This window comes from Rhinoderma darwinii, chromosome 5 (genome assembly GCF_050947455.1).
Source record: "Rhinoderma darwinii isolate aRhiDar2 chromosome 5, aRhiDar2.hap1, whole genome shotgun sequence".
Lineage (NCBI taxonomy): Eukaryota > Metazoa > Chordata > Amphibia > Anura > Rhinodermatidae > Rhinoderma > Rhinoderma darwinii.
In genome coordinates this window covers 285,557,906-285,582,739 of record NC_134691.1, presented here as the reverse complement: position 1 = coordinate 285,582,739, position 24,834 = coordinate 285,557,906, and the positions used below count along the sequence as shown (strand labels likewise).

General features: G+C 42.6%; 1 protein-coding gene across 1 annotated transcript in view; it reads right to left on the bottom strand.

The window, feature by feature from the left end:
- The window catches only part of RFTN1 (raftlin, lipid raft linker 1), a 310,755-nt gene that overhangs the window by 190,948 nt on the left and 94,973 nt on the right, over nucleotides 1-24,834 (bottom strand). The window contains exon 3 of the mRNA XM_075827235.1: nucleotides 9,304-9,490. Within this exon, the coding sequence (XP_075683350.1) occupies nucleotides 9,304-9,490 (187 nt within the window). The remainder of the gene's footprint in view (nucleotides 1-9,303; nucleotides 9,491-24,834) is intronic.

Sequence of the window (24,834 nt, the reverse complement as noted above, 5' to 3'; positions counted from 1 at the left end):
AATGGGGAAGCTGTATGGCTGTCTACCAAGGGGGACCTGTGTGGCTATCTACAAGGGGCAGCTGTGTGGCACTATATACAAGGGGGTTGTGTGTGGTGCTATCTACAAGAGGGGGCTGTGTGGCACTATCTACAAGGGGGGCTGTGTGTGGCGCTATTTAGAAGGGGGTCTGTGTGTGGCGCTATCTACAAGCGCGGGCTGTGTGTGGCGCTATATACAGGGGGGGCACTTTTATTGCGTCGAGCACTGAGGGATCATTATTACCATCTGGGGCACTGTGGATTAGGAGTTTGTTTAGAGGATGGGGTATAGGTAGGAGGTGCTGGAAAAGCGAGAAGCCAACATGTTTGTGTGTCACATTCTGCAGAGATGAGTCGTTGCAGGAATAAGTCGTCACAGCGGTCTGGGCCGGATGGAGAAAAAAAGGGAAAGTGAACGACTAATCAGAGAAAACATCACCTAAGTTAGCGGGTGAAAGCTACAAGTGGAGCTGCGATTGGTGAGTCACTCCTAGAACACTGCACAGGCAATGATTTTGTAATGTGTCCGTAAAAATTTTGGTCTGTCCGCGAATTTTAGCTCAGTTGTCTAGAAATTTCTGAAGTGGAGGTTAGCAACCCTGTCCTGATCGCATGGGCATAGTGACAGTGTCCAAGCATCAGAGCACAGGTTCCCTGAGGGCCCTCATGGCATCATACTATTACGGTACGAGTTGTCAAAGGATTAAAAGCATCAAGGGAACACATCGGCCAGTGGCGTAACTACCGCTATAGCAGCCGTAGCGGCTGCTACGGGGCCCGCGGCATGAGGGGGCCGTGTCGCCCCCCGGCACGGGCCCCCACCATGGCCGGAGGCTCTGCTAGCAGCCGCTATGGCTGCTACAGCGGGACGCCACTGAACACTACGGCAGAGCAGGGAGGTATCTCCCAGCTCTGCCATTAAACAAAAGACATGTATCCCCTATCCACAGGATAGGGGATACATGTGTGATCGCTGGCATTGATAGGGAGAACGGGGGACTGAAATTCCCCTGAAGTTCTGCATCACAAACCTCGGACTTCCGGGGTCTGTGTCGGCAGCTCCGTAGAAATGAATGGAGCGCATGCGTGACCAGCGCTCCTTTCATTTTTATTGAGCTGCGCAGACGCCGGAAGTAAGAGGTTAGTCATGGAGAACTTGGCGGACTTTCGGTCCCCCGTTCTCCCTATCGCTGCCAGCGATCACACATGTATCCCCTATCCTGTGGATAGGGGATACATGTCTTTTGTCTTTTCTCACTGTAGGTTGCATTTTTTTGGGGGGTTGGGGACGCAGTATGGCGTTCCCTACAGGGGGGGCTGTATAGCGTTCCCTACAGGGGGGGCTGTATAGCGTTCCCTACAGGGGGGCTGTATAGCGTTCCCTACAGGGGGGCTGTATAGCGTTACCTACAGGGGGGGCTGTATAGCGTTCCCTACAGGGGGGGCTGTATGGCGTTCCCTACAGGGGGGCTGTATGGCGTTCCCTACAGGGGGGCTGTATAGCGTTCCCTACAGGGGGGGCTGTATGGCGTTCCCTACAGGGGCGGCTGTATGGCATTCCCTACAGGGGGGGGCTGTATGGCGTTCCCTACAGGGTGGGGCTGTATGGCGTTCCCTACAGGGGGGGCTGTATGGCGTTCCCTACAGGGGGAACTGTATGGCGTTCCCTACAGGGGGGGCTGTATGGCGTTCCCTACAGACCCCCCTGTAGATAACGCCATACAGTCCCCTCTGTAGAGAACGCCATACAGCCCCCCCTGTGGATAGTGCCATACAGCCCCCTCTGTAGATAACGCCATACAGCCCCCCTGTAGATAGCGCCATAAAGCCCCCTCTGTAGATAACGCCATACAGCCCCCCTGTAGATAGCGCCATACAGTCCCCCTGTGGATAGCGCCATACAGCCCCCTGTAGATAACGCCATACAGCCCCCCTGTAGATAGCGCCATACAGCCCCCTCTGTAGATAACGCCATACAGCCCCCTCTGTAGATAATGCCATACAGCCCCCTCTGTAGATAGCGCCATACAGCCCCCTCTGTAGATAGCGCCATACAGCCCCCTCTGTAGATAGCGCCATACAGCCCCCTCTGTAGATAGCGCCATACAGCCCCCTCTGTAGATGCCGCCATACAGCCCCCCCCTGTAGATAACACCATACAGCCCCCTTTGTAGATATCTACAGAGAGGGCTGTATGGCGTTATCTACAGGGGGGACTGTATGGCACTATCTACAGAGGGGGCTATATGGCGCTATCTACAGAGGGGGCTGTATGGCGTTATCTACAGGGGGGCTGTAAAAAAGGCACTATCTACAAGGGGGGGGGGTTGTGTGACACCCAGGGGAGGGGGCCCCAGTCAAAAGTTTGCTATGGGGCCCAGTCTTTCCTAGTTACGCCCCTGACACCGGCCAAAACGAATTTCAATAGCTGCATGTAATTCTACATTTCAACTGTTGTGGGATCGGGGGGTCTCAGGAGCCTGTCTGTTCCTATCACAATATATACACAGTATATATATATACATATTTCGGTAAGACTCATATGTAATTGTTCCAGGGTTGGTGTAAACATGAATCAGCTTTCACATAATACCTCTGGAGATAACCCATGACAGCATGAGCTGCAAACTTTGGTACTGTAGATTCTATTCTTCAAGCAAACTCCAACTAGAAACAACATGCTGCTTCTTGTAATTAAGTTTCCGCGTCATTTCCTGCTCAGCTGCTTGCAGTTATGGCTGCGAAGCAAATAAACTATTAGCAGCTGGATGTGATACTCGCAGAGTTCTGCAGTCATTGTAATGTGGGCACGCTGGAATTCTCGCACTCCTCTTATGTAGGATAAGCATGGTGCACAGCATTTGGTTTTCATTTAAAATCAGTTCTCCTCTGCATACTTCAATGTATGAAAATTGTTTCATATGCAGCCGAATTGGAAACCGCAATATTCCTGTATCGTTTTGATAGGATGATCACATGTTAACTACTAAGGATCACGGGCCTTTAATTATGGTTGTCTTCACATGCTCGAATACTGTAAAAATAAAATGTTATCGAAAATAACGGCAATGCCAAAAACATAATAAAGCCACGACTGATCAGATCATAACTGGGCAGCTGGTAAGTGTGGTTGGAAAATGATCACCAATGCAATACAGATGACCTCAGTCAGTATGTGTGTGATCATCCAACCACATGTTACAGAACTTAGACATGCCAGAAGCCATCCTACTACTTGGCGGGTGAACAGATGGATCTTTTGTATTTCCCTGGTATTTGCCTAAGGTCCAAAAACATTTTAAGGATACGATCATATGTGCTGTCTTCTTTGGATAATGTACTGCAGTGACCAGATGTATACAATTCTCTTGAAAATGACAGTCCTGTCAAAAACATTTCCGTGTTTTCTTCCACATGTAAAGACTATGACCATTTTCACCGAGGAAGTTCTAGACAATTAACCACATGTATTTGATAGGTGGTTACATCGTGTTCTTTACTTACGGCACACCACTACTAGGATGTGTGAACACTCCCTTAGGCTAGGGCTGCACGGCGACATTTGTTCACTCCAGAGACTCGGTAAAATGGCGACATTACCACAACCCCATGTGGGACTTAAATGTTTCTATATTGGAAATAAAAAAAGTTATCATGTCAGCTTTTCACAGAGGAAAAAAATCACATTTGAACTGCAGTAATACAAATTGTGGGCCATTGCCTAAGGGTATGTTCACACGGCAGCGTCCGTTACGGCTGAAATTACGGGGCTGTTTTCAGGAGAAAACAGCTCCGTAATTTCAGGCGTAATGGCATGTTGAGGCGCTTTTTCGCTGCGTCAATTACGGACGTAGATGGAGCTGTTTTTCCATGGAGTCAATGGAAAACGGCTCCATTTACGTCTGAAGAAGTGACAGGTACTTCTTTGACACGGGCGTCTTGTTTTCGCCCCGCTGTCAAATGACCGTCGGAACAGAACATCGTAAGACCCATTCAAATGAATGGGCAGATGTTTGCCGACGCTATTGAGACGCATTTTCGGACGTAATTCGGGGCTAAAACGCCCGAATTACGTCTGTAAATAAGCCGTGTGAACATACTCTAACTGTTTAAAGCCTAACTACACTCCGCTACGACTGCAGGGATGTTCAATATTTCACTACACCCATAGCACAAGGGTTTAGGTAACTGAGTTATGGCGAGTTGTCTTGTATTACACTTTGGAGGTGTTATAGCCTTTGTGTTATAACCCTTGTGACTCCCAGTGACACGGAAAGGATAAGGTAGTCACTAATGATTTTATTTTCATAACTAACAAGATAATGGCTCTGCATGATTGACAATCAAGAAAAATAAAATAAACCCTGAAGATTCACAATGTTATTAAAAAAAGGGTGGAAAAAAATCTCTGATGACCACCGTGTATTCCCCATGCCAAAGTCCTCTAGAGTATTGGGCTTTTTCATAAAGACAAGCGCTGTCCATATGCCCTACATATGGAAGTGCTACAGGCGTGTTTCCCGCTCTGGTGCAATGTGCCGGCCGATATATTACATGGTTGGCCATTCACGTGAATAGCCCACAGTAATGCTACATACTTGACTCCCCCTGACGATCAGCTGTTATTGCCAGGAGATGCCAATACTGTTAGGAAAGCCGGACCTACAGTAAGCAGCTAATTCATTACAAAAAGGGGTTGAGGTATTAAAATACCCCTTTAGAACTCAGTTACCTAGACTCTAGAGAGAGGCAAAGTTTTAAAAAACTTGTTACTGGGGTTAGGGTTATGGTAATAAATACACTTATTGTAGGGGACTATAACTCCTTCTGTGTAATACAGAATATATTTTCTGCTGTTTTATGTCAGAAGCCAAAACAAATATAATATCGAAGAGTCTTTTGTCTTTACTGACTGTGGCACATTTAATTATGTAAGTGAATGGATATACATAAGATTAAATAGGCAATTACACTTGTAGAATTGTAATACCACTTTGAGTAAATCAGCAAAAATGTAAAAAAACAAAAAAAAAATGAAAAAAACAGTATAGCTATAAAGAAAAAAAGATAAGAGACAACAAAAGGGTTTTATTTGATTTAGTGCTTGATAGGACTCAGAGAACCACAATCACGATGCAAAAAAAAACCAATTTGTGTGCGAGCCCAGCTATGGTCCGAGCAGTTAATGATAGCCAGTATATGTGAAAGGGGCACTATGCCGACAATGGTACTAATCGCCAGACAAATGTTCGCATTCCTTTCTCTCTTAACCATGTTACCGCAAGTAAAAACAGCGAGGGGAATATGTAGCAATATTTTCCAACCTAAGTATATATTTAAGTGCGGATGACCACAGCTACATGCTTGTACAGGCTGTACAGAACCAATTAGAATAAGAAAATAAATAAATCTCCTGGATATATTAATATAAAGTCTGGCAAGGAGACAAGGATCTACTCCCCCTTGAGACAATAATTCTAAAGAATCTGGTAATTGGTTCCGAAGCCCCCAAAATGTCAACCAAACATAATAAAAAAAATGAGATGAAAGAAAAATTGACTACAAGGATGTGTCCACACGTTGCAGATGAATTGCCTTTTTTTTCTAAATATTTGCCAAACTGTCACAAAATGCAGTGGTTTTGCAGCGATTATGCAAAATTGTGGACTAAAACATTACAATAGACTACTACAGATATAACGATGGCCAGTCACTGCATGCAGTCCAGTAATACAGTGCTCCATTGTGATACGTTTATTCACAGGTGTTTTACAAACCACTCACACGTGCAGCAGATCGGCACTGCCTGTGAAATTGTAAGTGGAATGTGGTTATAAGTTGCGATTGCCTAGGTGGTGTCGGCATTGCGGTTACAAGTATGTTAAAGGTGTTGTCCGACAGAGTACATATATCACCTATTCACAGGATAGGTGATAAATGTCTTATTGCTGGGGACCTCAAGCCCCCCGTTCCTCCTCACTGTACGCTGCAGTGAGGAGGAGTTTGGCGCGGTGGACCGCTCTAGTTCACTATAGGGTGTGGTCTAAGTTCAGTTCAGGTGTTGCAGCTACAATATGGAAACTAAACGGTGCCAGTAGTGAGAAAGCGGTCTGGCTGGAATCAGCCAATCAATGTGTACTGTGAACACTGCTAAAAAAAAATTGGGTCCCTGTTTATGTCTTCAGGGAAGCAGAAGTGCTAGGGAGCTTTCTGTAAAGAAAACAGATTAATACGCAAGTAGAATGCTAATATACAACGTTACAATGTACTACGGTGAGAGGTTAATTTTAATATAATTAACTTGTCACTGGGGGGATGGTAAGAAAAGTAAAGTGGAAATTCATATCTTAGAGCAACTCTGGCTAATGTTCATTATAATAATATTCACATTGCTAACCAGTTATTAGCAGTGAATGCTAAGTACGTAGCAGGATTATAAAACTTGTTACTTCATTACTGACTCAAGAACCAAGAAATAAATTGTATGTTAATCTCCTCATCAATGTCTTCAAGTGACCCTGGATGTGACAGTTTTCTGCTAACAGTCAGCATCTTTCAGTTGATGTGACAGAACACTCCAGAAGCCTTAACATATAAAGTACTATGTGTTCTCTGAATCTATTGTTTATTTAACAAACATCAGGGATTTTTCACACCGCACTAAATTATTACTAATACTCCATCGCTACTGCTCCCCTGGACACCCACTGTTACTACTACTACTAAAAATAGTCCATCCCTACTGCTCCCCTGGACACCCACTGTTACTACTGAGAATACTCCATCCCTACTGCTTCCCTGGACACCCACTGTTGTTGTTGTTGTTGTTGTTGTTGTTGTTACTACTACTACTACCCTGAACATCCACTGTTACTACTACTGAGAATACTCCATCCCTACTGCTCGCCTGGACACTCACTGTTACTACTGAGAATACTCCATTGCTACTGTTCCCCTGGACACCCACTGTTGTTGTTCTTGTTGTTGTTGTTGTTACTACTACTCTACTGCTCCCCTGGACATCCACTGTTACTACTGAGAATATTCCATCCCTACTGCTCCCCTGGACACCCACTGTTACTACTAGTACTACTGAGAATACTCCATCCTTACTGCTCCCCTGGACACCCACTGTTACTACTACTACTGAGCATAGTCCATCCCTACTGCTCCCCTGGGCATCCACTGTTACTACTATTACTGAGAATAGTCCATTCCTACTGCTCCCCTGGGCACCCACTGTTACTACTAGTACTGAGAATAGTCCATCCCTACTGCTCCCCTGGGCATCCACTGTTACACTAGTACTGAGAATGGTCCATCCCTACTGCTCCCCTGAACACCCACTGTTACTACTACTACAACTGAGAATAGTCCATCTCTATTGCTCCCCTGGACACCCACTACTACTACTACTACTACTACTACTGAGAATAGTCCATTCCTACTGCTCCCCTGGACACCCACTGTTACTACTACTACTGAGAATAGTCCATCCCTTCTGCTCCCCTGGACACCCACAGTTACTATTACTACTGAGAATAGTCCATCCCTACTGCTACCCTGGACACACACTGTTACTACTACTACTACTACTACTACTACTGAGAATAGTCCATCCCTACTGCTCCCCTGGACACCCACTCTTACTACTACTACTACTACTACTACTACTACTACTACTACTACTAGTGAGAATACTCCATACCTACTGCTCCCCTGGACACCCACTGTTATTACTACTACTAAGAATACTCCCTCCCTACTGCTCCCCTGGATACCCGCTGTTGCTATTACTGCATCCCTTCTACTACTGAGAAGGTACACACCTTTGAATGTCTACAATAACTCAACTGTTATTTGAAAGGACAATGTATTGTTTTTTTCTGTAAATTACTTATGTGCTGCCAAGAAGGCTTTAAAATGTCAGTATTTGAAGCCGGAGAGTCGTGTGTCCCAGGAACTAGGTCATCTTGTTGAGCCACTGGTGATAGGGACAGCTTGTGCTGGAATTATTGTCTGGCTTTTCCTGATTTCTGCCTCTCTGGATTCCTTGCCTTGACTGGTCTCATCATTGTGGATCATATATAAGCCTGGACCCTGCAGTTCTTCATTGCCAGATTATTGAGCTTCCTGCTTGTGGTCGTGGTCTAGTTCATCTCTGCCTCACGTAACTATCTATTGCTGTTTATATGTGTACCGAGCTTGGACTGTTTCCTGACCACATCTCTGCCTCACTTTACTACCTATTGCCGTTTATCAGTGTACCGAGCTTGGACTGTTTCCTGACCACATCTCTGCCTCATGTTACCACCTATTGCTGTTTATCTGTATACCAAACGTGGACTGTTAGGCTGGGTTCACACAGAGTTTTTTGCAGGAGGAAAATCTACCTCAAAATTCTGCTTGGAATTTTGAGGCAGATTTTCCTCTGCCTGCCTGCACGACGATTTTCACGGCGTTTTTCGCCCGCGGCCATTGAGCACACACAAAAAAATAATGGGATGAAGATTGAGGCTAAAATGGAGTTGGTGCACATAACAATGACTTATAGCATTACACAGAGGCGTAGCTAGGGGTTTAGCACAGGGGGGGGGGACACATCTGAGTGGGCTCCAACCCAGTGGGCCCCCACACAGTATAATGACCACTTCATGGCCTCCACGCAGTATAATGCCCCTATAGCTGCGCCACAAAGGATAATGCCCCTGTAGCTGCCCCCACACAGTATAATGTCCCTAAGGTTGCCCTCACACAGATTAATGCTCCCATAGCTTCCCCCACACAGTATAATAACCCCTTAGTGCCCCACACACAGTATAATGTGCCTATAGTGCCTCCCCACACAGTATAATGCACCTATAAACTATCTATATGTGATTCACTTTCTATGTTTTCTGTGATTGTGATTTTTCAACTCACGTTAATGTATTTATCATTTTCTGTATCTATTTATAGAGTTTTGACAAAGGCCGGATTGTGGCCGAAACGTTAACATATTTTTTCTATTTCATTGCCTGATCCGAAAATGAAATATTTTCTTTGCATATTGACCAGAGGAGTGCTTGAGTTTATCTTGTTAACACTGCTGGGGGATCGGCCCTGGGCTCCACCATCTCAGTGGGCCCGGGGCCACCGCCCTTCCTGCTTCCCCGCTAGCTACGCCTCTTGCATGATACAATATAACTTTTTAGCTGTCTGGGACAGTCAGAATAAAAAACAAAGTATCAAATAAAAGTACTCTCATGCTAAAGATCCAAGTTATGATAGAAACAATAATTACCTTTCTGTTTTCTTTATGAGAACTACGCGGAACATCTCCTCCTGAGGAATCCTCTCATTTCCTTCACTGAACTGAACAAATGGGTGTATTGCAACCACTGTGAAGCCCTGCTGGTACAGATCTTGTAACTTTTCAGGGAGATCACGCAGAGAGGCAATTCTGACCGCAGATGATCCCGGTAATTGGGCTACAAATTAAAAGACAGTGACATCATAAATAAACAATCATGCATAAACATTATTATTGTAATCAACTCCAAAGTTGTGTCTACGCATCAGTAAGTGGCCCTTTGTATTTTACTCCAAGTCTTAGTCAACCAGTATTTATCTATTTTCTGTTGCTCATATAGCGATAACATATTCCGCCGGGCTGTACAGAGATTGTCATCACTCACACTAATCCCTGTCCCCAATGGTAGTCATAATCCAATTTATTTATTTTGTTCCAGCAAAATATTGGGCGTAGCTGACCATTGGGGTGCTCCAATACACATTTTGAGCACCTAAGGTGTTCTGTAACCTAACCAAATATAGGTTATATGAACTGATATGAACAAATGAGCACAACACTGAGAATGTTATATTTTGAGTGTGTGTAGACACTAAACATTATGTTGTGATAAAATCTAAGTAACAATTTAAGTGCAACTTTACTTCTTTTTCAGCTGAACTGGAAATAATACATAACAAAATGTTACTAGTCAGCTAATAAATAAACAATATATATATATATAAAACCATGGAACAGACAAGATATCTTTACTTATCAGCCTAAAAAGTAGGACATTGTGCTCTCCATTGACTCTCTAAATAGAAATACTCTGCTTCTAACTTCCATTAATAGAGCTGGTTTAACCTACTGAGAATTGTACAATCCATCCATAAACATTCTTTTAAAGAAACATATTCTCTAATGAATTCCCTCATCTCGTTCTACTGTATCCAAGCATGACCAGAGGTTCATGTCCCACTTATGAAACATCTTTGTTTTGTGGGAAATTGTTCATAGCTCTGTCTAAAATGTGCCTCTAATGACCTTTTTGTTCTCCTCTCAGGTGGCTTCTGGGTTTGATATGGAAACTAACCTATCACATTTGTTAAATAAAAGTTGGAGCTTTACTTTGGTTTAGAAGACCGCATAGGTAACCATATAATAGTAACTCTTTTGCAGTAATGTTCAGAAAAATAATTGTAAAAAGTGCCAGTACAGTTGTTGCCTAATGCATTATGCAGCCGCCAAATGCATGTAGGGCAAGACGTGGTCACCAGGGACATTTTTGTAATCAGAATGGCGGCCAGGTTTTGCTCAAGTATATCTTTTTGGCTCTCAAATTTTATTTTCCTACAAAATGTATTTTATTGCCTCAACCTAATTTATGAATTCACATTATGCTTACTATAAATTCACTATGAACCAAAAACAAAAGTGAAGTGTGTGTGTGTGCGTGTGCGTGTGTGTGTGTGTGTGTGTTAGTTATGAGGAGTGCAAATATCAGGTCATGGAAAAAAGATATGTGAACTCTTAAAGGCTACATTGAGACTTTTTGTAGTGATACTGAATGATTTTAATTATGAGGCTGCAGGACAAAGGAATAGATTAAAGGGGTTGTCCGAGCATGGGGCAGTTTTTATTAACGCTGATGACCTATCTCAATATGATCGGTTGAGGTTCAAGACCTGAAGTCCACACTGATCAGTTGTCCTGGCTGCCCCTGGGCACCATAACTTTTGCAATGGTCGGTGTCGGAAGCAGATGGCTCCAGTCACTGTTTAGCGGCCGTGCCGCAACACTGCTCCACTTCAAGTGAATAGGTGTAGAGCTGCAGTATTGCAGCACGGCCGCTATACAGTGTACGGAGCCATTTGCTTCTGACTCAGACCATTACAAAACTTCCGGTGCCCGAAGGAAGCTGGAACAGCTGATCGATATGGGGTCTGGGTGAATGACCCCACCGATCATATACTAATGACCTACCCTGTGGATAGGTCATCAGTATGAAAGACCGCCCCATGCCTAGACAACCCCTTTAAGTTGCATGCAATCTTGTGGACTGCAACTGACACTGAGCGGGGTTCTGGCTGGATGAGGATGATGCTATGTGGAACGGTACCCTAAAAGTAAAATTAGAGCATGTTCAGACAACGGATATGGGGCCTGAAAAATCCAACATCACGCACAGATTTTTAACTTGGATTTCCAGTTTTATGTGATGCAAATTCACATGCAAATTAGCCCCATTAAATGGGGCTAATTTGCGTGTTGAAATTTGCCGGCTTTTCTACGCAGCAAAGAAAATCTGCATGGAAGGCAGATTTTACATGGATCTTGACTCCTAATACCTGCCGGAATTGGCTGAAAATAACCCTGTGTGAAATAGGACAGCCTTAATAAATAAATAAATAAATGTGTGTATATATATAACTCACAATCTACTAGTCACTGAATTGAAGAGCGAAATTATATTTTGGGTGTAAACGATAGATTCCTTTTACATTTCCATGACTATCCAGATTAAATCTGACGGAGAGTTACAGTGCGAGTTCATGTTTTATTACTGACCATATTTGGTAAAATAAACCTGAATATATAACGTACACGGGATAAAATGATATCATTGAAGCCTGAGTGTAATCCCCCTATTAGCAGTTCTGGCATCACACAGCATTTTCAGTGCATCTTACTACTGGAGAAATCATAAAGAACAGCTAGGGAGCAGCCGAGCTCCAACTTGGACACCATCCCACAAGTCTACAGACACTGACCACATTATTACAACTAAAATTTTGCTAAAACTTCTATAGCCTTTAAACAAGCGTCCTACAATGTGTTCCAATTGTAAAGCAAATAGTGGAAGAGATATTTTTAACAAACATATGAAGTGTTGTGATAATGAAATGTTTTAGGAGGATAAAGCGACATCTTCACAGCTGAATTAGACACGATTTTCTAGATCTGTCAATTAAATTATCTATCCATATGTCTACATACAGAACTGGTAACACTAGTGTTGAATAGAATTTTATTACCCTGAATGCAAAACAAGGCTACAAACACACATAAAAAAAGATTTTAAAAATCTGAGGAACATTTTTGGGACTTTCTGCTACAGCACAGGTAAATGTGATAATATAATATGCATTAGACACCCTACATACAGTATAAAACACTACAGACACACTGGCTCAGCGGTTAGCACTGTTTTCTTGCAATATTAGATTCTTAGAAATTCAACCAGGGAAAAATGTGCATGGAGTTTTTATGTTCTATCCGTATTTCCTCTGGTCGCTCCACTTTTCTTCCACATTTCAAAAACATACTGGTATATTAATTTTGGGGCAGCACAGTGGTTCAGTGGTGAGCACTCTTGGGTTCTGGGTTCTAATGGAACCAAGCACAACACCTGGATTGAGTTGTAAGTTCTCCATGTGTTTGTGTGGGTTTCCTCCGGGTACTCCGGTTTCCTACCCACAATCCAAAAAACATACAGATGGGAAATTAAGATTGGGAGCTCCACTGGGGACAGTGAGTGGTGACAACTTTTGTACAGAACTGCAGAATATGTTGGCACTTTATAAATGAATAAAATTAATAAATAAATGATCTTCCTTTGAAATTGGCACTAGACTAAAGTCTTATGCACTTCACCGTATCATGGTTCTGTGCAGGAGTCGTATATTTAGAGCCATGGATAACATTGTATCTGTCCTGTAAGATCAGGGAAGCAATCTTTGGGGAAGGCTCAAACCCATCCTTGGCACTAAAAAGTTGGCATAAAAAGGTTGATAAATTACTGTTTTAGACATTCTCCCTATTCTTCAAGATCACTGCTTGTTGTCAGTGAATAGAAACTTCCTTGTTTACATTCTGAGGCTGAAAACCTCTCCTGATTGCGAGGGTTGACACAGGTGTACAGCTATATAGTGTATTGGACGATTAAAGAACTTGTGGAGTGAATGGGAGTTACAGAAACAGCATAAGGGTATGTCCACACGTACACGTCCGATATGCCTGAAATTACGGAGCTGTTTTCAGGAGAAAACAGCTCCTGAATTTCAGACGTAATGGCATGTGCAGGCGTTTTTCGCAGCGTCCATTACGGACGTAATTGGAGCTGTTTTTATATGGAGTCAATGGAAAATGGCTCCAATTACGTCCCAAGAAGTGACATGCACTTCTTTGACGCGGGCGTCTTTTTTACGCGCCGTCTTTTGACAGCGCCGCGTAAAAAAAATGACCGTCGGCACAAAACATCGTAAAGCCCATTCAAATGAATGCGCAGATGTTTGCCGGTGCTTTGGAGCCGTATTTTCGGACGTAATTCGAGGTTAAAACGCTCTAACTACGTCCCTAAATAGCGTGTGTGAACCCAGCCTAAGGGCATGGCCACACGTGGCGGATTTCCTCCGCAACTGTCCGCATCAATGCCGCACAGAATCTGCGTTGCAGATTCTGCGGCGGATCTGCCCAAAATGTGCAGTAAATTGATGCGGACTAGCTGCAGCGGACTGCGGAAAAAGTGCTTCCCTTCTCTCTATCAGTGCAGGATAGAGAGAAGGGCCAGCACTTTCCCTAGTGAAAGTAAACAAATTTCATACTTACCGGCCGTTGTCTTGGTGACGCGTCCCTCTTTCGGCATCCAGCCCGACCTCCCTGGATGACGCGGCAGTCCATGTGACCGCTGCAGCCTGTGATTGGCTGCAGCCGTCACTTAGACTGAAACGTCATCCTGGGAAGCCGGACTTGAGACAGAAGCAGGGAGTTCTCGGTAAGTATGAACTTCTATTTTTTTGACAGGTTGCTGTATATTGGGATCGGTAGTCACTGTCCAGGGTGCAGAAACAGTTACTGCCGATCGCTTAACTCTTTCAGCACCCTGGACAGTGACTATTTACTGACGTCTCCTAGCAACGCTCCCGTAATTCCGGGAGCCCCATTGACTTGCTCAGTCTGGCTGTAGACCTAGAAATACATAGGTCCAGCCAGAATGAAGAAATGTCATGTCAAAAAAGCAAGACGCATCCGCAGCACACATAACATGTGCATGACAGCTGCGGACTTCATTGCGGAATTTAGAATCTCCATTGAAGTCAATGGAGAAATTCCGCCATGAGTCCGCAACCAGTCCGCCACTGGTCCGCAACAGACAGAGCATGCTGCGGACACCAAATTCCGCTCCGCAGCCTATGCTCCGCAGCGGAATTTTACGCCTCGTCTAAACGAACACTTCTAAATAGAAGTGGAAGTCAATGGAGAAACGGCTCCGCTGCGGATTAACGCTGCGGAGTGTCCGCAGCGGAATTCAAGTGAAATTCCGCCACGTGTGAACCCAGCCTAAGTGTCAGTTTGTGCACCCATGTCCCGCCTGGATGCAGAAACTAGCGGCCACCTTACCAGGTGGGATGGAGGTTGGGGGACCCCCGTTCGAGAGTTAGGTGTGGGTCCCAGAAGTGGGACCGGCATCTATCAGATATTTATGGCATTACTTGTGGTTGTGATGGCACAACCACTTTAAGGCCTTGGGAGTGAACAAGAATGTTTACATTCAGTGATAGAAAGCATAGATCTTGAAATTGGTAATGGAAATACAAAGCATATTAGAAAGATTTTTACTATACAATAAATAAGCTTTATTTACTTAAAACCACTTAGTCCCTGTCATTTGTGAGAGTAAATTGTCCATAAAATGAACGTAAACAGAACAATCGCAGGGTTACTTTTTACTTTAAGAAAATATTTGTCCGGCAGTCTGCGTTCACCCCTGTACACAGCTGGTGTGCAAACAAACACGCAAGTACTTACAAAACAGTCTGAACTTCTGTTACATAATAACTAATATGCCGTTTCTTCAAAATAAACAGATAACATAAAAGGTAAAAAAGACACGCCGAAGGCAAATACTAAACCTCATGTCTGACCTGCTCTACAGTCAACTTCATTCTCAGAGCTTATTTCATTAGCGAGGGAATCACTGATATGAAAGGTAAAACAACTTATTCTTAACTCCAGAAAGGTTAAAATAAATAATGTCAACTACAAATAATCGAGCCGGCGGTTTTGAATATTTCATGTACTTTCCCTTGATTTCACACCGTTAATGACAACATCTGCGACTGTTTTTCATCCTGCAATTGAAGATGTTCATGCAGAAGTCACAACTGCCAAATGTCTCTCTTTATTTTTTCTGTTGCCGTTGATGATCCAACAACCTGTATTAAATAATTCATTAGCCGATACCTTGCCACAAGCGCTGGAAATGTAAGTAAGGATAACACTGCAAAGTTACCTTTCTTTTATTCTTACTTCAGGCCACAACTAGTGATATTACCGCAATAGTAAAAAATCTGACTAATTACCTGTCAAATACCTTAAAAAAAAAGCAAGACCTGCATTGCCGGGTGCTGCGAGTGTCACCGCTCCAGGCAGGTTATCTGTAACGGAGTTAACCTAAGTACTTCAGTTATCAGAAAAAAGCAGCAATGTCATAAAAGCTTCAAAAAAACAACATTCATTTTCTGCACCTTACAATAGAGATGGCTGTCTGTTATAAAGGAAATTTGGGGCAGTCATGTGGCCATAACTCCAACATATGAAAATTACAATAAGCGTACACCCACTTAGCATATTCCCAGTTCAGCAGCACCTGCAAGGTGTGAAAACTTCATTCTGACTCAACAGTCTCTCAAACTTTATGTATCGAAATATATTTTTCTACACTTAGGCCGGATTCACACGAGCGTTGCGCATCTGTTCGGCTTTTTCCGGAAATAAATGTATCGGTGTACGAACTCAATAGAAAGTCTATGAGCCCGTACTCCGATACATCGGCTTTCCGGAAAAAGCTGAAAAGACACGAAGCGGCTGAGCGCTCACAGGAGTGCTTCAGCTGCGCCGTACTAGCGATTGGTGGGGGTCTCAGTGCTCGGACCCCCACCAATCCAAACTTCTGACATGTCGCTATGACATGTCAGAAGTTTGTCAAACGTTTAGCTACACTTTAAGCTATAAATATATATTTATATTATATAATATGTTAAGAAAAGGGAGCATTCCAAGAGTGTTTCATGTGCTCACTTAAAAGGTTTTTTTCAGTTTTATGTGAAGTAATGCTCTGTTTACATCTATGTTCGGGTTTTCCGTTGCTCTGTTACGTCATAGGATCAGAACAACTAAAAACCAAGTCGCTGGATCTGTCGCTTGACGAAAACAGAAACCCATTGACTTTGAAGGGTTACGTTGGGTTTCCGTCATGGTGTTTGCATGATGCGCTATTTTGTCTGGAAAGAGACTACAGAATCTGCGACAAAGGCCCCTAACAGAGCCTCCGATCGCAGATGTGAACAGAGCCTAAGCTCCAGCATGATATACAGTGAAGGAAATAAGTATTTCATCCCTTGCTGATTTTGTAAGTTTGCCCACTGTCAAAGACATGAACAGTCTAGAATTTTTAGGCTAGGTTAATTTTACCAGTGAGAGATAGATTATATAAAAAAAAAAAAAAGAAAATCACATTGTCAAAATTATATATATTTATTTGCATTGTGCACAGAGAAATAAGTATTTGATCCCTTTGGCAAACAAGACTTAATACTTTGTGGCAAAACCCTTGTTGGCAAGCACAGCAGTCAGACGTTTTTTGTAGTTGATGATGAGGTTTGCACACATGTTAGATGGAATTTTGGCCCACTCCTCTTTGCAGATCATAAAGATTTCGAGGCTGTCGCTTGGCAACTCGGATCTTCAGCTCCCTCCATAAGTTTTCGATGGGATTAAGGTCTGGAGACTGGCTAGGCCACTCCATGACCTTAATGTGCTTCTTTTTGAGCCACTCCTTTCTTGCCTTGGCTGTATGTTTCGGGTCATTGTCGTGCTGGAAGACCCAGCCAAGAGTAATTTTTAATGTCCTGGTGGAGGGAAGGAGGTTGTCACTCAGGATTTGACGGTACATGGCTCCATCCATTCTCCCATTGATGCGGTGAAGTAGTCCTGTGCCCTTAGCAGAGAAACACCCCCAAAACATAATGTTTCCACCTCCATGCTTGACAGTGGGAACGGTGTTCTTTGGGTCATAGGCAGCATTTCCCTTCCTCCAAACACAGCGAGTTGAGTTAATGCCAAAGAGCTCAATTTTAGTCTCATCTGACCACAGCACCTTCTCCCAATCACTCTCAGAATCATCCAGATGTTCATTTGCAAACTTCAGACGGGCCTGTACATGTGCCTTCTTGAGCAGGGGGACATTGCAGGCACTGCAGGATTTTAATCCATTATGGCATAATGTGTTACCAATGGTTTTCTTGGTGACTGTGGTCCCAGCTGCCTTGAGATCATTAACAAGTTCCCCCCGTGTAGTTTTCGGCTGAGCTTTCACCTTCCTCAGGATCAAGGATACCCCACGAGGTGAGATTTTGCATGGAGCCCCAGATCGATGTCGATTGACAGTCATTTTGTATGTCTTCCATTTTCTTACTATTGCACCAACAGTTGTCTCCTTCTCACCCAGCGTCTTACTTATGGTTTTGTAGCCCATTCCAGCCTTGTACAGGTCTATGATCTTGTCCCTGACATCCTTAGAAAGCTCTTTGGTCTTGCCCATGTTGTAGAGGTTAGAGTCAGACTGATTAATTGAGTCTGTGGACAGGAGTCTTTTATACAGGTGACCATGTAAGACAGCTGTCTTTAATGCAGGCACCAAGTTGATTTGGAGCATGTAACTGGTCTGGAGGAGGCTGAACTCTTAATGGTTGGTAGGGGATCAAATACTTATTTCTCTGTGCACAATGCAAATAAATATATATAATTTTTACAATGTGATTTTCTTATTTTTTTTATATAATCTATCTCTCACTGGTAAAATTAACCTAGCCTAAAAATTCTAGACTGTTCATGACTTTGACAGTGGGCAAACTTACAAAATCAGCAAGGGATCAAATACTTATTTCCTCCACTGTAATGAAAAGTTCTGTAACTTGTACACATAATTTTGGGCAGACTTACTAAGACTGGCGTTTCATATGCCAGTTTTAGATTGAAGCGTTGAAGCCTTCAGGTAGATGAGGGCTTTATATTTTTTTTTACAAGGTTTGATTAACTGGAATTATGTTTTTGTTAGAACGTATCTAACCGTCAGCAGTAGCTTGCAACATTCTGTATACTTTGTGGGAGATGTATTAAAGAGACTCTGTCACCACATTATAAGTGGCCTATCTCCTATATAAGGAGATGGGCGCTGTAATGTAGGTGACAGTAATTTTTATTTAAAAAAACGATCTTTTTTCACAACGTTAGGAGCGATTTTGGTTTATGCTAATGAGCTTTCTTAATGCCCAAGTGGGCGTACTTTTACTTTCGACCAAGTGGGCGTTGTACAGAGGAGTGCATGACGCTGACCAATCGGCATCATGCACTCCTCTCCATTCATTTACACTGCACTAGCGATATAGTTATATCACTATGTGCAGTCACATAAACACACACTAACATTACTACAGTGTCCTGATAATGAATACACATGACCATCCAGCCTGGACGTCATGTGTACTCAGAATCCTGACACTTCTGACTCTTTTTTTGTGAGATTCCGGCAAGTGAAACCAAATCTCGTTTAGCTCCGTGATCTCGCGAGATTTCGTATCCGTTGCTGGAATCTCACAAAAAAGAGTCAGAAGTGTCAGGATTCTGAGTACACATGACGTCCAGGCTGGATGGTCATGTGTATTCATTATCAGGACACTGTAGTAATGTTAGGGCTTGTGTATGTAGCTGCACATAGTGATATATCTATATCGCTAGTGCAGTGTAAATGAATGGAGAGGAGTGCATGATTCCGATTGGTCAGTGTCATGCACTCCTCTGTACAACGCCCACTTGGTCGAAAGTAAAAGTACGCTCACTTGGGCATTAAGAAAGCTCATTAGCATAAACCAAAATCGCTCCTAACGTTGTGAAAATAGATCGTTTTTTTAAAATAAAAAGCATTACTGTCACCTACATTACAGCGCCCATCTCCTTATGTAGGAGATAGGGCACTTATAATGTGGTGACAGAGTCTCTTTAAAGAGGCTCTGTCACCAGATTATAAATGCCCTATCTCCTACATAATGTGATCGGCGCTGTAATGTAGATAACAGCAGTGGTTTTTCTTTTGAAAAACGATAATTTATGAGCACGTTTTGAGCAATTTTAGATTGATGCTAATTAGTTTCCTAATAGACAACTGGGCGTGTTTTTACTTTTTACCAACTGGGCGTTGTACAGAGGAGTGTATGACGCTGACCAATCAGTGACCAATCAGTGTCCTACACTTCTCATTGTTCCATCCCAGCTTCTTTCACTGCACAATCACACTGTAACAATGGGCTGGAACAATGAGAATTGTATGATGCTGATTGGTCACGATTTACCACGATTTTAATGTAACCTCGATCATGATTACTGAATGATTATTTCGGCCACACCCCTTTTACATACCACGCCCCCTATTTGCATGCTATGCCACTGAATTAATATTTATCCCCTGAGCCTGCTGTATATAATATACCCCCTGACATTGGCCCCACACAGTATAATGCCCCCATAGTGCTCCCCACACAGTATAATGCCTCCATAACTGCCCTCCACACAGTATAATGCCCCCCATAGCTGCCCCTTCACACAGTATAATGCCCATCATAACTGCCACCACACAGTATAATACCCCACATAGCTGTCTCTACATAGTTATCGGGGCATTATACTAACTTTCCCGCAGTATACTGCCCCTATAGCTGCCCTTACACAGTATAATGCCCCATTAACTGCCCCATATATGCACCCCAAACAGTATAAAGTCCCCCATAGCTGCAGCCCACACAGTATAAAGCCCCCTATAGCTGGCCCAACGCTGTATAATGCCCCAACATCTGCCCCCAATAGTGCCTGAGAAAAATAATAATATACACCTCATGTAACCCAGTTCCAATGATGAGTGGGGAGACCCCTATGCTCCCCTGGTCTGTGCAGCTCGGTGCAGACAGGCGCGATGACATCACTGCCTTGTGTCCAGCTTAAACCGGGAAAAAATAATTGATGAAACCAAAATTGTCAAGATGACAACGATTAATTGCGCTGAATTTCGATTTCGATTCTTTTTCCATGAATTGCCCAGCCCAAGTTATAAGCACAAAATATATCCAAATCCTATCCCACATATATAGCCACCATGGAGAAAAAAAATCACTGAGCTCCCAGATGGTACTTAGAGGCCTACATATAGACCAGATTTAACCTTATCTAAATAATATGTAATAATTCTATTGTATTATTATACTACAATAACAGCCCATTAGCACGTTATACAAGGAAGGGTTTATGGCATAGCCATTTATAACCCACCGGCACTATATAATATATACTGTTCATTATCTAAAATGATTAAAAACAGATGCAGAACTTTACAAATAACATGGAGAACTTCAGCGGCTGCTCTTAGAAAAGTTTATTTCTGCCATAAATCATTTTCTGCTGGCTAATGTGTGTTGGAATTAATAAACCCCCCCCCCCTTTCTACATGATAAAGATGGTTGGAAAAGGGGAGGGGGTAGGGTGCTATAGTCTGTTCTTCTTTAGTATCAGTTTTGCAACTACATAGCAAGTGTTATATTTTATATAGCCAGCAGCAAACTCTTTTAGCTATCAGTGTGAATATTAATTTAGTGTTCGTCCCCAGTGGAACATCTTTAGCTATGTCTATATATCAAGAGGGAGCATATGTAAATGATGCGGAGTGCGGGCAACTAAAAGAGAAAAAGAGATGAGACTGGGGAACCACAAATGGAATTTCCTTAAAAAAAACTGTTTTATCTCTACACTAAAGCAATTGACAACCGAACTCTTAAGATCTATTTTTTTCCCACTATTTTCCCTAGAGAACTCAAGACATTAATATCTGTAATCTGCATCCAAATCCCTTAGCGAGCTTAATCATGTTAAATCACACTGAAAAACATTGACTTGGTTTCCTGTGCCCAAGTATGTCATCTCTGGGTGATGAACTCGAAAAGTATTTAACGCATATGGGCAAGATCCATGGTACTGACAGGTGTTCTTGTAGTTCCGCTCTAGTTAGCGCTATAAGCATATAATGACTTCTGCTCCAACATAAGCACATACTCCCCTCACCCAGACATCTATCAGCAAACATGCCTGCTGTTTTGGTAATGCTAATTTAATTACATTAAAATGGGGGGCAGAGAGGGATATTTGACTTTTAAAAAGGCTTTTTAATCATCTTGCTTGGCAGCAGGGGTCATCTGGCAGTGGGAGTAAGAAGATGGAAGGTTTTTCTTTTTCCAAGTGCTGAAATGTCAAATAATGTTGAATTATAACATTTGGAAAATATTCCAGTGCCTCGTTTATTTACCTTGTCATAATTCACAAAAGTACAATCTAAATGTAACGGACTGAATAAACAAAATAAATAGTAGCATTATAATTGGAAAAAAAATCTAGTATAAAAAGAACTATATGATTATTCGTATATTTTTGACGTGTACAATTTTAAAGGGGTTTTCTGTTCGTTAGTAGGTCGGGTTAAAGAAAAAAACAAGAATGTGTAGCGCTGCAACTTACACAATGGGGGAAAAGAAGCAGTTGCCCATGGCAACCAATCAGATCGATTCATATTCAAAAGGGCCTCGGAAAAATGCAAAATGGAACTTTTCCATGCCGCAGTTTGGTACATTTTCCTTGTAGTAAAATGCCATCACAAGCACTGATTTCAGGAACTGCGACCACCGAGAGCTGACGTGGGGAACTGCTGCTGCCGGGATAGTCCGGTTTTGTTTATATACAAGTGGTCAATACAGAACTGCTCTATTAATGGGGTACTTTAGTGTTTATACAGTACCTCTATGGAAGACTCACACACCTCACTTGTGCTAAGGTACTATGAAGGAGGATTATTAAGATTGGCGTGTCATACCTGTCAATGAATTAATTACCACTTCTAATTGTCAAACTATTACACCTCTAATTGTCAAACTATTAGGCCTCATGCACACGACCGTAGCCGTGTGCACGGCCGTGATTTTCGGGTCGGCCGGCTGTGTATCAATGTATTAGGTGCGTACATCGGGGCGTTTTTAATACTTTTACTAGCTGGGCGCTGTGAAGAGAAGTAACATCCTCTTCTCTTCAGAACGCCCAGCTTGTGATCTTACCTGCAAACGCTGATGCTGCTGCAGAATCAACTGTAGCCTCTGCTGCCGATGTGGCCGTCACGATGCAGGACCTGTGAGTGACGTCACAGATCTGCACTGTCAGAAGCTGGGCGTTCTGAAGAGAAGAGGATGATACTTCTCTTCAGAGCGCCCAGCTAGTAAAAGTATTAAAAACGCCCCGATGTACGCACAATACACGCCCACTTGGACTTTTAAACACACCCACTTGGACTTTTGCAAGCCTCATTTGCATAACTACAAAAATGGTCATAACTTGGCCAAAAATGCTCGTTTTTTTAAAATAAAAACATTACTGTAATCTACATTGCAGCGCCTATCTGCTGCAATAGCAGATAGGGGTTGCAAAATCTGGTGACAGAGCACAAAAATAGTCGAAATGTGTATAAAGGTTGTTAAGTAAAAACATAAAATAGGAAAAAAAAAATAGACATAAGGCAATTACTACTTATACAACCCCTTTGGTAATTACTAAAAAGTTATTAAAGCTAAACAATATGAATAGTGAAAAATACATTTGATACATAATGACAGGAAATGTATTACACAAATAGTACTAAATATGGGATTTCCAGGGCAAATTCTATGGAAATATCCCTGGAAATTAGGAACAATTGAAGCTACAGTTTCCTGTCTGAAGTCATTCTCATGTTTGTAGTTCTCCTTAATGGCAGTTCTGGATTCCATGAGGGAACCTTTAAAATAACGTGGCACAAATTTGTGACCATTTTACACTAGTTTAACAAATAATAAACATTAAAAAATCCACAGCAATATAATCAACGCAACAAGGAAACGGTACATTTTCATTGGACAACTTAAAGCGTACCTAACTTTCCGGTGATTTTAGAATAAGCTATCATATGTGTGTATATAAGGAATAACACTATTTCTGGCCATTATATGACTTGTACTCTGCTGTTTTTAGCAGTTTTCTCCTCTGCAGTTTCTACAGTATCTCTAATTCTCAACCTACATACCAGTAGAAGGTATGTAGCCCCTCATAAATAAAGACAAATACAAAAATGGACACTAGGTACTCATAATCATACAACCCATAATCAACAACTCATGTCCATAAAATATATATATATATATATATCAAAGTATTACAAAAATTGCAACGTTTATTAAAGACAATTCTTAAAACGCAACTGCACACAGCTATCCAAAGAAACAACATGTACACAAAGGTATCAACAGAGTGTTACAAACAGGTGGAGGACACAGCAGGTAATATAAATGTATATACATAGGCATGTGACAAGACAATAATTCCACAATCAGTAAAGACTGACACCACTTTAATAGTAGTACATAAAGTATATCCCTTAGTACTTAGATAGAATATGAGATATAACTATCAATACAATCTTGCTGCCAGAATAAAAAATTTGAATAAGGTCTGCCTGAAATATAGCAGAAATAGGCAAGAGAGAGAAGAGAAATAGTCACGCTGCCTAAGGCTGGGTTCACACGAGCATGTTACGTCCGTAAAGGACGGAACGTATTTCGGGCGCAAGTCCCGGACCGAACACACTGCAGGGAGCCGGGCTCCTAGCATCATAGTTCTGTACGATGCCAGGTGTCCCTGCCTCTCCGTGGAACTGAAAACATGATTAAAGTACGGGACAGCTGTCCCGCAGTGAGGCAGGGACTCCTAGCGTCGTACATAACTATGATGCTCGGAGCCCGGCTCCCTGCAGTGTGTTCGGTCCGGGACTTGCGCCCGAAATACATTCCGTCCTTTACGGATGTAACATGCTCGTGTGAACCCAGCCTAATAAGCAGATGTAAAAGAAGGCCTGAATCGGCCATTAAGTGAATATACTCCTGCTCTGTCCACTCATTACACCCCCTTTCTCTAAGGTCTAATTCACACGAACGTGTCCGTTTTGCAGCGTTTTTCCTGCATTGCAGTTCCGTGTGACATCAGTGTATGGTGCTTGTCAGCGTTTTTTACCCGCGTATGTCATCTGTATATCATGGGTTTTTTAGATCAGCAAAATAAACTGAAGGAGGGGGTTTTTGTCATAATTTCTTTAGCAACTGTTGTGTGAATCACGCACAGCACACGGATGTGCGTCCGTGTGCTGTCTGTGATTTTCACGCACCCATTGACTTCAATGGGTGCGTGATGCGCAAAAAACGCACAAGTATAGGACATGCAGTGAATTTCACGGAGCGGATACATGCTGCGTGAAAAACACTGAATGTCTGAATGGCCCCATTGACTTGCATAGGTCCGTGTGACGTGCGTTATTTTCACGCGCGTAACACGAACATGAAATACGCTCGTGTGAATTAGGCCTAATTA